This window comes from Neoarius graeffei, chromosome 1 (assembly GCF_027579695.1).
Source record: "Neoarius graeffei isolate fNeoGra1 chromosome 1, fNeoGra1.pri, whole genome shotgun sequence".
NCBI lineage: Eukaryota > Metazoa > Chordata > Actinopteri > Siluriformes > Ariidae > Neoarius > Neoarius graeffei.
In genome coordinates, this window is record NC_083569.1 from 130,145,489 (window position 1) to 130,160,516 (window position 15,028).

At 40.9% G+C, this 15,028-nt stretch overlaps 1 protein-coding gene across 1 annotated transcript in view; it reads right to left on the reverse strand.

Moving 5' to 3' along the window:
• Positions 1–15,028, reverse strand: part of LOC132883672 (mucolipin-3-like) — a 60,684-nt gene that overhangs the window by 40,830 nt on the left and 4,826 nt on the right. The window contains exons 5-6 of the mRNA XM_060917583.1: positions 8,474–8,570; positions 1,987–2,086 (exon numbers count right to left, since the gene is read on the reverse strand). Coding sequence (XP_060773566.1) covers positions 1,987–2,086; positions 8,474–8,570 — 197 coding nt within the window. The remainder of the gene's footprint in view (positions 1–1,986; positions 2,087–8,473; positions 8,571–15,028) is intronic.

Consider the following 15,028-nt stretch of genomic DNA (forward strand, 5'->3'; position numbering starts at 1 on the left):
TACTTATGCAACCAGCTTATTGTACTGTTTTTTTTATTTATGTTTTTCCCCTTAACAGATTTGTTTGTTTTTCAATTGAATTGTACAGGTTATAGGTCACATTAAAGGTGGGGAAAGTTTTGAAACGATTTATTGTGGTCTCTCTTTTTTACATCAGAAACACTGATCATTTTAAAGGGGTGTGTACACTTTTTATATCCACTCTGATTGGCTATTCTACTATATATACTCTATATATATGGATATAAAGTAGAGTGTGTGTATATATATATATATATATATATATATATATATATATATATATAAAGTAGAGTAGCCAATCAGAGTGCACAATTGCTCATATCCAGTGAATGTGGACAGAATTCTGTCCACATTCACTGGATATGAGCAATTGTGCACTCTGATTGGCTACTCTACTACATCAGCTCATATACCATGAGTAGAGAAAAACAAAATGGTGGTGCGTGTTGCCAAACCAACCGAGGGCGAAATAAAAACTCTACTCGAAAACAAAACCCCCAAAATGGTTATCAAGTTTTTAAAGGAAACAGAAATTGCTGAAAGAATGTAGTCCCCCCCCCAAAAAAAATCTCCTGTTCCACACTCTAGCCCAGTCGATGGTGGTAATGCACCTTTAAGTTGTATGTGAAGATTCTCGGTCATCCAGGTCATAGTAAACTGTTGGTGGTAAAAAGAGCAACTGGACTTGCTTGAAGATTCTTGAAGACGTTTCACCTCTCATCCGAAAGGCTTCTTCAATTCTGTCTGACTAATAGGGAGTATCAGGTATTTATCCTCTCATGGATGAAAAGCAATCCTAAGGTGTCGTTGAGTCATCCTGTTGGTGTGGGTCACTGGGGGCTGGGTGTGAATGACCTAGAGTCTTGTTGGGGTGATCAATGGATTGTTGGTTCTCTCTCTCCTCCTGTGAGTCACTGAAGTGACACACACCAACAGGATGACTCAACGACACCTTACTGTAGGATTGCTTTTCATCCATGAGAGGATAAATACCTGATACTCCCTATTAGTCAGACAGAACTGAAGAAGCCTTTCAGTTGAGAGGTGAAACATCTTCAAGAATCTTCAAGCACGTCCAGTTGCTCTTTTTACCACCCACAGGCACCTTTAAGTTGGCTTGCCAACCACCAAAAAGCCCTAAAGAATAAGAAGAACCCACCCCCCTCCAAAATACAAAAAAATCAAGAAAATATGGAATAAAATATTCCATATTTTATAAGAGGTGCAAAAAAGAGGTATGCAATATATGACTTACATGTCTTACATATTCTGAAACAATGGTGAATCGAATCATACATGAGCTGATAGCTGTGTCGTTGGTGTCGTTGGTGTCGTTGATGGTAAGAACATATCTTTTTTTCAAGAATTATTTTTATCGCATTTTTCACAAATTGCTGCTGTCATTTCGATGGTTTGTTTACATTCTAAGCGGAAATGATTTTGTTGGACATTTTGTATAAATTTATTTTAATTGAATTTGCAAAAAAATTAAAATAAAAATGCTCTGTTTCTCAAAATCCAGTGAATGTGGATAGAATAAAACAGTTATTCCACTCAATCTCGGTGCTACATGCCTCATCAGCTATCAGCTCATGTATGATTTCACCATTGTTTCAGAATATGTAAGACATGTAAGTCATATGTTGCTTCCCTCTTTTTTGCACCTCTGACTGTAATTAATATTTCATTACTCATTATACTTGTACTTTATTTCTCTGTTAATACTTATGTTGTGTGTGTAGATGATAATAAATATAATTAATATGAATTGTTTTATTACCTCTCCCTAATGCACCACATAAATGACTTAAATAATTAAAAATAAAGACAATATTATAATATTATAAAATCTAATTGTAATGCTCCTTTATTAAAAGGCCCTTGATTGAGTGCCCTTGGGGCAGCTGGACAGTGAATCTGATGTTGTACTAAACTTCACTCAAATGAATTAATGATGTGACTCACTGGATCCGGAGACATCTGCATGTGCACATACGTTGATGTGAACGCCGCTGTGCAGAGACACTTTAATCCGGCCGCTGTGAGCATTGTTATCAAACACCACCTGCAACACAACAACCTCTGTTAATAAAGCAACCCTAAACTGGATTAAACTGAAATTCAGGGAAATTCATGTCACTCTGCAGTTTTTTGTCTGGGGCATGACTGAGTTTCACTGAAGCTCAGTGACACAATAACATAAAGCCCCAAACCACACCCCCACCCCATGACTAAAAAGCCCTGGTTAGAAGTGAAGATTTTACAGTCAAACACTGCGGAGTCTGCCTGTGGAAACAGGGAAGTGGTATTCTCTTTTCGTAATAAAGGAAATTATTCAGAAAGTGCCAAGTATTCATCAATCTTGGTGAAATTCCATAATAAATCTAATGATAAAATATCTCACTATAATATTATGCTGTTCATTCATTTAAAACAAACTGTTTGCAAATTGTCTGTGTGACAATGTCCTCTGAAGCCCTGAAACAGCACTGAGACACACTCAGTGAAAGCGGGGGTCTCTGGGACCCAGTGGCAAATTCAAGAGTTTTAATGGAAGGAAAGATTAGCTCATATTGGACAACAGGCTTTTAACACATCATTCTGAGTCCCGCCCAGACACAGGGCTTCACTGAGAGTGAGTGGAGTGAGTGGAATGAATGGAGTGAGCGGAGTGAGTGGAGTGGAGTGAGTAGAGTAAATGGAGTGAGTGGAGTATGGGCAGTGAGTTTTGCACAAAAAAACCCACTGTATATACAGTGCCTTGAAAAAGTATTCATACCCCTTGAACTTTTTCATATTTTTCCACCTTACAACCACGAACTTAAAAGTTTTTTATTGAGATTTTATGTGATAGACCAACACAGAGCAGCACATAATTGTGAAGTGAAACGAAAATGATAAATGGTCTTCAAAATTTTAAACAAATAAAAATCTGAAAAATGTGGTGTGCATTAGTATTCAGCCCCCTGTACTCTGATACCTCTAAATACAATCCAGTGCAATCAATTGCCTTCAGAAGTCGTCTAATTAGTTAATAGAGTCCTACTGTGTGTAATTTACTCTCAGCATAAATACACTTGTTCTGTGAAGGCCTCAGTGGTTTGTTAGAGAACACTGAAGGACAAACAGCATCATGAAGACCAAAGAACTCACCAGACAGGTCAGGGATAAAGTTCTGGAGAAGTTTAAAGCAGGGTTAGGTTATAAAAATATATCCCAAGCTCTGAACATCTCAAGTCAAAGTCAAGTCAAGTGCTTTTATTTGTCACATACATTTTACATGTAGTGAAATGTTAAAGGGGTCATCAGCTCAGCATATAAATAAATAAATAAATAAATAAAAGGGGCGGCACGGTGGTGTAGTGGTTAGCGCTGTTGCCTCACAGCAAGAAGGTTCTGGGTTTGAGCCCCGTGGCCGGCGAGGGCCTTTCTGTGTGGAGTTTGCATGTTCTCCCCGTGTCCGCGTGGGTTTCCTCCGGGTGCTCCGGTTTCCCCCACAGTCCAAAGACATGCAGGTTAGGTTAACTGGTGACTCTAAATTGAGCGTAGGTGTGAATGTGAGTGTGAATGGTTGTCTGTGTCTATGTGTCAGCCCTGTGATGACCTGGCGACTTGTCCAGGGTGTACCCCGCCTTTCGCCCGTAGTCAGCTGGGATAGGATCCAGCTCGCCTGCGACCCTGTAGAAGGATAAAGTGGCTAGAGATAATGAGATGAGAGATGAGATAAATAAATAAAAATAAAAACAACATATGCAAATAAGTAACCGCACTAGAAAAATAAAAGATGACTCCTGAAGCATGACATGTAAAAAATAAGTCTAAAATACTAATGAGTAAGTTAAAATAGCCTGGGGATAACAACAAGATTAAAATGAAATGTGCACAGTTAAAAAGAGGAAAATGAGTCCTCTAACACTGATATAAAAACTGTAGTAAAAGGGATTATTTAAAATGTACTGAGTTTAGCAGTCTAACTGCCTGTGGATAAAAACTCTTCCTCAGTCTCTCTGTTCGTGCATGGAGACTTCGTAGTCGTCTGCCCGAATTCAGCAGGGTGAAGAGGTTAGAGTTTGGGTGTGAGGCATCCTGCATGATTTTCCTGGCCCTAGCTCCCACCCTCTTTGTGTATATGTCCATCAGACTCGGTAGGGGGGCTCTGATCGTCCGTTCCGCAGAGCGCACCACTCTCTGCAGTGCTTTCTGGTCACATGCTGTACAGTTCCCAAACCAGGCCGTAATACAGCCTGTTAGGACACTCTCCACCGCTGAGGAGTAAAATGTGGTCAAGATGGAAGGGGAGACCTTAAACTTCCTCAGTCAACGGAGAAAGTACAGCTGCTGCCTGGATTTCGCTGTGAGGTGTTGTGTTTGTAGTGACCAGGAGAGGTCCTCAGTCAGATGTACCCCCAGGTACTTGAAGCTGGGGACCCTCTCCACAGGCTCCCCGCTAATGGTGAGTGGTGTATATGTCCTGCTCTGCACCTTCCTGAAGTCCACCACCATTTCCTTTGTCTTGCTGACATTCAGGGCCAAGTTGTTGGACTGGGACCACAGTGCTAGGTCAGCCACCTCCTTCAGGTAAGCCTGCTCATTTTTTTGTGAGATGAGACCCAGCACCACGGTGTCGTCAGCAAATTTGATGATGGAAGTGGAACTGCTGGTGGTTGTGCAGTCGTGTGTGTAGATGTTATAGAGCAAAGGACTTAAAACACAACCCTGGGGCGAGCCAATGTTGAGGGTCAACTTCCCTGAAGTGACACCCCCCCGATTCTGACCACTTGGGGGCGATCCGTGAGGAAGCTGAGCACCCAATTGCACAACTGGGTGTTAAATCCCAGCGCCCTCATCTTATCAGCCAGGCGAAGGGGGATTATGGTGTTAAATGCTGAACTATAATCTATGAACAGCATTCTCACATAATTTCCCCTCCCCTCATCCAGATGGACCAATGTAGTGTGCAGTAGGCTTGAGATGGCATCGTCCCTACTTCTGTTTGCTCTGTAGGCAAATTGGTGAGGATCGAAAGAACTGGGCAGGGTGTGGCATATGTGTTTTTTCACAAGCCTCTCAAAGCACTTCATTACCGCTGATGTAAGGGCCACTGGGCGGTAGTCATTCAGGCCTGCTGGCTTGCTGTTCTTAGGCACAGGAACAATGATTGATTGTTTAAAGCAAGATGGAACCATGGCTTCAGCCAGTGACATATTGAAGATCTCAGCATAAACAGGGGCTAGCTGATCAGCGCAGGATCTCAGAATCCTGCCAGGGATCTGATCGGGGCCTGTTGCTTTCCTCCCATTTATGCCTCTGAACACTCCCCTCACATCACTCTCACTGATAATGAAAGGAGGCGTCCTGTTACCACTAGACTTTTCAGTCACAGCTACCATGGGGTTAGCAAGGTCAAAGCGAGCATAGAATGTATTTAGCTCATCAGCAAGTGAGGGGTCAGAGCTATGCATGGAGCTGGGCTTGTTTTTAAAATCTGTCATGACCCAAAGGCCCTTCCACACACTGGCAGGATCACCAGCCTGGAAGTCAGCTTCCACTCTGTCCTTGTAGCGGAGCTTTGCAGCCCTCACAGTCCTCCTTAGGCCATAAACTGCTTCTTTATAGCCTGTCATATCCCCTGATAGAATGCCAGCCTTGTATGAAGCAGTTCGAGCTGAAAGTGCTTTCCTCACAGTTTTATCTACCCAGGGTTTCTGATTTGGGTAAACTTTTATTTTGACAGTTTGTATGATGTCATTGAGAAGGAAGTAAATGTAGCTCCCAACTGCGTCTGCATATTCACTGATGTCATTTGAAGATACCCGGAAAATCTCCCAATCCGTGTTCTCTAGCGCGTCTTGAAGCAACATTTCTGATTGGTCAGTCCAACGTTGTACTGCTTTCGTCACTGGCGCTTCCTGCAAGATCTTGTGTTTATATTTTAGTACTAGGAAAACCGCAACGTGGTCGGACTTGTCAAAAGCAGGCATTGGAAGGGCTTTGTAACAGTCTAAAAACGGAGTATAGCAGTGATCAAGGATGTTATCACCCCTCGTTGGAAAGTGGATGTGTTGCTTGAATTCTGGCAGACCGCGGGAAAGTTTAGCCTTATTGAAGTCACCGAGGACGATGAAGGCAGCCCCAGGGTGACGATGCTGTTGTTTATTTATAACCTCCTGTAGCTCAGATATGGCGATATCAGTGCTTGCACTTGGGGGGATATAAACTGCAGTCATAATAACTGCTGTGAAATCACGGGGCAGGAAGTGTGGTCTGCATAAGATAGACAAGTGTTCCTGATTAGGAGTACAGGCATTGGAGAGAACAGTGATGTTCCTCGGCTCACACCACCTGTTGTTGGTCATAAAACAAACTCCCCCGCCCTTGGATTTCCCGGACTCCTCGGTTCTGTCCATGCGAAGGATGGAAAAGTGGTCGGCAGGCATGATTGAGTGATCCGGTATTGAAGATGACAGCCAGGATTCAGTAAAACACAGAACATTGCAGTCCCTGATGTCCCGCTGGAAGGCGATCCTTGCTCTCAAGTCGTCCAGCTTGTTCACTAATGACTGGACATTAGCTAGCAGGATACTGGGCAGAGGTGGACGGTTTGCCTTACTTCTCAGTCGATTTCGGATGCCTGCTCGTCTGCCCCTGTGTTTCTTGGTCCGACGCTTGGGCCTACTTGCGTCTTGAGTCCCATCACTGTGCCGGAGTATCTCAGGTGGAAATGCCGTGTTGTTGTCAAAGGGCATGTCACCAGGTAAGCACTGGTTTCTAATTTCTAGAAGTGTCCCGCGATCGTATGTAATCATACTTAAAACTGGTCAGTGAAAACTTAAAAAGGGTAAAAACAAAAAAGATAAGGTTAGATAAAGTTAAAATCTACAGAGCGACTCCGACGGCATCTGGACGCAGCCGCGCCATCTAGCGTTCACCAAAACCGAAGCACTGTTCAATCCATCATTCAAAAATGGAAAAAGTATGGCACAACTGCAAACCTACCAAGACATGGCCGTCCACCTAAACTGACAGAGCGAGCAAGGAGAGCACTGATCAGAGAAGCAGCCAAGAGGCCCATGATCACTCTGGAGGAGCTGCAGAAATCCACAGCTCAGGTGGGAGAATCTGTGCACAGGACAACTATAAGTCGTACACTCCACAAATCTGGCCTTTTTGGAAGAGTGGCAAGAAGAAAGCCATTGTTGAAAGACAGGCATAAGAAGTCCCGTTTGCAGTTTGCCAGAAGCCATGTAGGGGACACAGCAAACATGTGGAAGAAGGTGCTTTGGTCAGATGAGACCAAAGTTGAACCTTTTGGCCTAAATGCAAAGTGCTATGTGTGGCAGAAAACTAACACTGCTCATCACCCTGCACACACCATCCCCACTGTGAAACATGGTGGTGGCAGCATCATGCTATGGGGATGCTTTTCTTCAGCAGGGACAGGGAAGCTGGTCAGAGTTGATGGGAAGATGGATGGAGCTAAATACAGGGCAATCCTGGAAGAAAACCTGTTGGAGGCTGCAAAAGACTTGAGACTGGGAAGGAGATTCACCTTCCAGCAAGACAATAACCCTAAACATACAGCCAGAGCTACAATGGAATGGTTTAGATCAAAGAATATTCATGTGTTCGAATGGCCCAGTCAAAGTCCAGACCTAAATCCCATTGAGCATCTGTGGCAAGACTTGAAAATTGCTGTTCACAGACGCTCTCCATCCAATCTGGCTGAGCTTGAGCTATTTTGCAAAGAAGAATGGGCAAAAATTTCAGTGTCTAGATGTGCAAAGCTGGTAGAGACATACCACAAAAGACTTGCAGCTGTAATTGTAGCAAAAGGTGGCTCTACAAAGTATTGACGCAGGGGGGCTGAATACTAATGCACATCACAATTTTCAGATTTTTATTTGTTTAAAATTTTGAAGACCATTTATCATTTTTGTTTCACTTCACAATTATGTGCTACTCTGTGTTGGTCTATCACATAAAATCTCAATAAAAAACTTTTAAGCTCGTGGTTGTAAGGTGGAAAAATCTGAAAAAGTTTAAGGGGTATGAATACTTTTTCAAGGCACTGTATATATATATATATATATATATATATATATATATATATATAAACACAGAGACAAACAAACAACCATTCACAATCACATTACACTCACATTCACACCTATGTGGTGACTGGAAATTTAGAGTATCCAGTTGTATGTTCTCCTTGTGCCTGTGTGGATTTCTTCCAGGTGCTCTGGCTTCCTCCCTGTGGGTTTTTCCACAGGGAGGAAACCGAAGCACCTGGAAGAAACTCACACAGGCACAAGGAGAACATGCAAACTCCACACAGGGAGACCCCAGTCAGCCCCACGGTTTGAACCCACAACCTTCTTGCTGTGAGGTGACAGTGACAGTGACAGCCACTTCATCACCATGGTGCCCATATATATGTATGTGCACTTGCCGTGACACTGAATTTGTAGCAGTCGGGTAATTCATCGTGGCGAACAGTCTGCAGATTAATGGCCTTAATCTTCATGTGGACATCCAGAGATAAAAGTCTGTGAAATTGATTAAAACAACAGGCAGGGTGATAAGGGTGTGATGATAATTTCAGATATACTGTTATGATGGTATTTTCCCTGGGTGCTCAGCTCATAAACATTCAGCCCCTCTTTCCACATTGTTACTGATTCTCTCAGAATGACCCCACCTCCTGTCCTACCCCATGGTACAGTCCACTTCCTGTCTGCTGCTGATACATGTATAAAAATGAACTTCACATTCACACACATCACATTATCTCTAGCCGCTTTATCCTTCTACAGGGTCGCAGGCAAGCTGGAGCCTATCCCAGCTGACTACGGGCGAAAGGCGGGGTACACCCTGGACAAGTCGCCAGGTCATCACAGGGCTGACACATAGACACAGACAACCATTCACACTTACACTCAATTTAGAGTCACCAGTTAACCTAACCTGCATGTCTTTGGACTGTGGAGGAAACCAGAGCACCCGGAGGAAACCCACGCGGACACGGGGAGAACATGCAAACTCTGCACAGAAAGGCCCTCACCAGCCCCGGGGCTCGAACCCAGGACCTTCTTGCTGTGAGGCGACAGCGCTAACCACTACACCACCGTGCCGCCCTAAAAATGAACTTATTTCAATGTATTTATTTTAGCTTTGTGTCCAGTTTTTTCATTCTTCTAATCATTTTAGTACCATTGCGTTGTAATTCTAGTCTCTCTTCATATATATATATATATATATATATATATATATATATATATATAAAAGAGAGAGAGAGAGAGAGAGAGAGAGAGAGAGAGAGAGAGGATATTACATGATGGTGTGAAGATATGAAGTTTATCTTCAAGTGGTGAATGTATATATCATGAGTGAGCACAGCAAATGAGTGAAACATTGAAATATTTTTTAACACAAGAAGATAAACTTCAAATCTTCGCACCACCATGTAATTTTTTTTATATTATATGGACACCGACAAAAAATACACAGGTTAATCAAAAGAATTTTAATTTTGAACTGGTTCATCATTTTGACAACGCATGTCTAGTCAGCAGGAAAACACTGGGTGTGATGTCATCAGAGTCAAATATCAGGAAATATGTCACTCATATCCGTGATGTATTTCATATGAAAAATGCGAATTTTTCAATACAAGAAGATAAACTTCATATCTTCAAGCCAACGTGTGATTTTCTTTTTATTATATCGACACATTCACAAACAAAAAGTCCCCAAATTTATCAAAACAATTCATCAATTTCCTCACAATTGACATATAGAGATTTATGTCACGGTTTTGGTTCTCCATATCCCGTATTTTTTTTTTTTTGTATATTGTTTATTGCATGTATTGGACATATAAATTTAGAAGGTATAATAAATAGTAATACAGTAGTAATAACAGTAATAATAGTAATAGAATGTGCAAGGGAGGCCTAAAGCCTATAGGCCTATATGCTGGCCTCCCTATCAATTTAACATAACACATTAAAAGTACACTAAACATCAATAAATATTAAAAATACAAATCCAAGAAACAAATAACAATTAAAATTAACCAACAGATTAAATAACAGAATTAAACTATAGATGAATTTACAAAACAAACTTTAAATGTAACTATTCAAGCATTAAAACGTAAGAAATTAATAGGTACTCAAGAAAAAAAACAGATAAACAAGAAAAAAGAAAACAGTAAACAAGGAAACACTAACAAGTCAGGTGGAAGTAGTCACTGGGTTATTGATGAGTTCCTCTTTTATACGGTTTTTAGATATGGATAAGGACGGGCAATCTTGTAATGTCTGAGGTAAGCTATTCCAAATTAATGGACCCCTGGACATCAAAGTAAACTGTCGTTGATTAAATTTTGTTCGGATAGGTCTTAAATTATTGCATTGTCTTTTATAATAGCTATGTATATCCGAGTTGAATTTGAAGATATCATAGTATTGTTCAGGTAGACAAGGACTTCTATGTATTATCTTGTACACTAATAGACTAGTTTGGATTCTCTTAATATCATATATTGTCAATACCCTGAAGTTTTTAAACAATGATGCAGAAGGAAATGTGAAGGAAACTTTTTAGGCAATCCTAACATAACATTTCTGAAACAAAAATAGTGGTTTAAGGGATGTAGTGTAAGTGCTGGCCCATATAATATTGCAATAAGTTAGATAGGGGTATATTAGGCTATAGTATAGAGTCATGAATGTTTTTGGTGATAACAGATTTCCAACTTTTCATATAATTCCTAAATTATTATAAATCTTTTTGCAAATGAAATCAATGTGTTTTTTCCATGTGAGCTTTTCAAGTCAAGTCAAGTTTATTTGTATAGTGCTTTTAACAATAAACATTGTCGCAAAGCAGCTTTACAGAATTTGAAGGACTTAAAACATGAGCTAATTTTATCCCTCTATCCCCAACGAGCAAGCCAATTTTCATCTATTAGAACACCTAAAAAATGTGTATGGCTCACTTGATTAATAGGTTTGTCATTTATATATATTTTTACATTGTTCTTACAGTATTTTTTGTTCTTTCCTGCGAAGATGATGAAATTTATTTTGCTAATGTTTAGGAACAATTTATTTGCCTTGAACCATTTGTTCACTTTATACAATTCCTCATTCATAGTACTTACTAGGGTATTAAAATCTTTATGAGACAAACAGTATGTCACAGTCCGGTCTAGTCCATCCATGCCTTAGATTGTGGGACTTCCAGGCCGGATCCAGGCCAGGAATTCAGTCCTGCCTTACTGAAGGCCAATTCCTGAAGCGGCACTCCCACACCTGCTACCACTCCTCTCCCATCAGCCAGGGCTTTTTAAGAACTGTTTGGAGCTGCTCCATTTGCCAGACTGTCTCTTGTAGACTTTCCTCACCTTGCTACAGCTTATTGGTATTGTGTCTTCTTGATTCCCCCGCCTGAATTTTTCCTTGTTTTTTGTCCCTGTTTTTGCCTGTCTATTCTTTTGAATCGTGTCCTTTGCTACCTCTGTCTGGATTTCCCTTGTCCCTGTGTTCAGTTTCTGTGAAGATTTTTCTGTCCTGTTTTTTGTCCCTGATTGTGTCTACCTGCTCCTCTGTGTCTTTGACCTCGTGGCCTGTTTTTTTGACTACCGATTTTTGCCTGAGCCCTCTGCCATCTACTTCATTGAAGAAGTTTTCTCTTTACACTGCCTGTTTTCGGAGTCTGCTCTTGGGTCCTCACTTCATCTTAGCTCGCCACCCCTGACTATATATATATTCCAAAAAACTAAAACAAAGTTGGGATGTTGTGTAAACTGTAAATAAAAACAGAATGTGAAGATTTACAAATCATGGAAACCCTGTATTTCATTGAAAATAGTACAAAGACAACATATCAAATGTTGAAACTGAGATTTTTTTTAAATATATGCTCATTTTGAATTTGATGTTTAGCAACATGTTTCAGAAAAGTTGGGACAGGGGTGTGTTTGCCACTGTGTTGCATCACCCCTATTTTTACGTACCTGCAAACTAGTCTGGCGAAATTCACCGTTTTGCAAACAATATGTCATTCTCGTGATTCATCTAGAGCCGAAGAGTTTTTTTTTGGGGGGGGGGGGGGGGGGATCAGCGGTGGATGGGACTTTCAGTAAAATGGGATTGCCATCTTCACAAGAGTCTTTGGCCAATCACACGCTACTCATTTGGCCAATCACACGCTACTCATTTGGCCAATCACACGCTACTCATTTGGCCAATCACAAACATCCAAGTCAATCCATCTTTCCCACGGTGAACTAAACCTTTGCCTGACTAAACCACAGACAGTAAACATGCGACCTGCATCAGAGACTTCAGAGATCTCTGGACACTAGCGACAGACTTGAGGTAAGTCTCGTTATCTGCCAACAGTGTAATATGCTGTGTAAATTAAACTTGGTTTGTCAAAGATAATCTTACTTTCGCAACGTTACGTGTGTCGTGACATGAAACCTTTTACAACATGTTTAACGTTATACATAATGTAAAGTTTTTCAGCTTGTATGCTAACGTTAGCTAGGATGTCAGCTAACATCAGTGAATTGTGTGTTAATGTTAACCTTTCATACCAGTCGGTTCAGTTTGAATAATTTTTGTGAAGGCTATCTCTACTGCATCCGTACTGTTATCTGATGATAATGCGACTTTGCCACACTGTAAAAAAAAATAGTTGAGAATACTTGAAATTTCAAGGCAACCGTCTGCATTAAGAATTTTATGTTTTGCCAACGATGTGCCCATGATAATCCAAACTATGATAAAACTGTTATCTTTATTAAGAATTCTTAATTAAGTCAATTTTCAATTCCTCATTCTGCCAACATAGATTTCTCTTTTTGCTGAACAGTGGCATTCACAGTAGTGCAAAAAGGCAATCATAATTTTTTTTTTTAGATTTTTTTGGGGCTTTTTTCACCTCTATTTGGATAGGACAGCGTAGATACAGGAAATGAGCGGGAGAGAGACAGGGAGGGATCGGGAAATGACCTCGGGTCGGAACTGAACCCGGGTCCCCAGATTTATGGTATGGCACCTTATCCACCTGAGCCACGACACCCCTGAGGTTATCACAATTTATCATTAAACTATACATGCCTTTTTTCATTGTTCTACACAATTACAAAAATTTTTAAAACCCATGCTGTGGGTATGGCGTCGTGGCTCAGGTGGATAAGGTGCCATACCATAAATCCGGGGACCCAGGTTCGATTCCGACCCAAGGTCATGTCCCGCTCATTTCCTGTCTCTACACTGTCCTATCCAAATAAAGGTGAAAAAAGCCCCCCAAAAAAGTCTGATAACCTCAATTGCCTTTTTGTACTACTGTGAATGCCACTGTTCAGCAAAAAGAGAAATCTATGTTGGCAGAATGAGGAATTGAAAATTGACTTAATTAAGAATTCTTAATAAAGATAACAGTTTTATCATAGTTTGGATTATCATGGGCACATCATTGGCAAAACATAAAATTCTTAATGCAGACTGTTGCCTTGAAATTTCAAGTATTCTCAACTATTCTTTTTTTACAGTGCACAAGATGAGGAATGAAAACAAACACGTAACATTAACATTAGTACACCGGCGTTTTTTCAGTGATTGAAACACCTTCTCCGGCGGATCATTTAACATGGCTGGATGTAGTTAGAGTTAGCCTTTACAAACGTTTATGGTAACAAAAAGGAGCCCTGACCCAACCGATAGTGTTTGGTCAGTTCTCTTCCAGAATGAGGGAGCTTAAAGAGGAAGACGCTGTTTATGTAGCAAAGCTTGCTGCGGGTCTGAGGTGCAGGTGGAGCTGGGCCTGGCAAAAAATCCAGGTCAAGACTGAAGTGAAGGGAGTTCAGCACAGCTTCCCGCTGTCAGTTTTTTCATAAGCTAGACAAAGCCGGGTATTCAAAATGCGGCCTTTGCCAAAAAGAAATAAATTACAGCAACAGAGGCTCTCATGCTCTTGTGGCACACTGCCAAACAGAGGTGCACCGTCGTCAAGTGTGCACTGTTGTGAGCACATCCAGTGTCCTTCCAGTCCCAGAGCAAAGTGCTTCCAAGGGGCCTGATGTTATGAGGCAGCGAGTTAGGGTGCCTGTACCTACATTTCAGCGAGTTGCCAATGCAGAGGTGTGCATAGATTAGGCTAAATAGGCTAGGCTTGTAGTTTTCTGTAATTCTACCATTTCACTGTTTAACAGGTTAATTGATATTTGCCAGTAGGCTAATGTTAGGCAAAATAGGAGTAGACTAGCCTACATTACCAAAAAATACTGTACATTGCATGTTTAGTTAATTTAGAGATTAACTACCATAGCCTAGATCATGTCTATTGGAATGAGGATCCAGTCTTAACAACTTTGCAATAGCAATGGAAGTTTGTGAATATTAAACCAGCTTTAATAATGTAAATCTAATATTTTCTTTGTTTAGGCAATGGTTTTGGCTACTCTTGCTGAATATTCACTTCCTTTCACCTTTGCACCAGTGATGGTGAACCTGGCCCAAGTGCTGGCTGAAGACAAAGTAGCCCTTAGTGGGCTGAAGCTACGTTACCCGAAAGAGACACATGGCAAAGCAGAGGAAACTGGCCATGGAACGGCTTGTCCAGGCCAAAAAAAAAATGAAGAAATGAGATTTACTATTAGTAAATTACTCAGCTTGACATTGTTACTTGATTGTGGTTGATTTTGTTGATTGACCATCAGCCATTTTGCACTGATTGACCAAAAAAAAGGTTATGTTAATAAACAGGTTTTTTGTTTATCTGTAGCTATGTTGCACCTTTTTTCGGTGAGGGGGCGGGCTCGGGTTTTGGTTTACGTCGGGGGGGTAAAAAAGTTTGTCACCTTTTTCAGACCTTCTGAGTTTGCAGGTATGTTTTTAACAACACTCTGTAAACATTTGGGAACTGAGGAGACCAATTGCTGTAGTTTTGAAAGAGAAATGTTGTCCCATTCTTACCTGATATACAATTT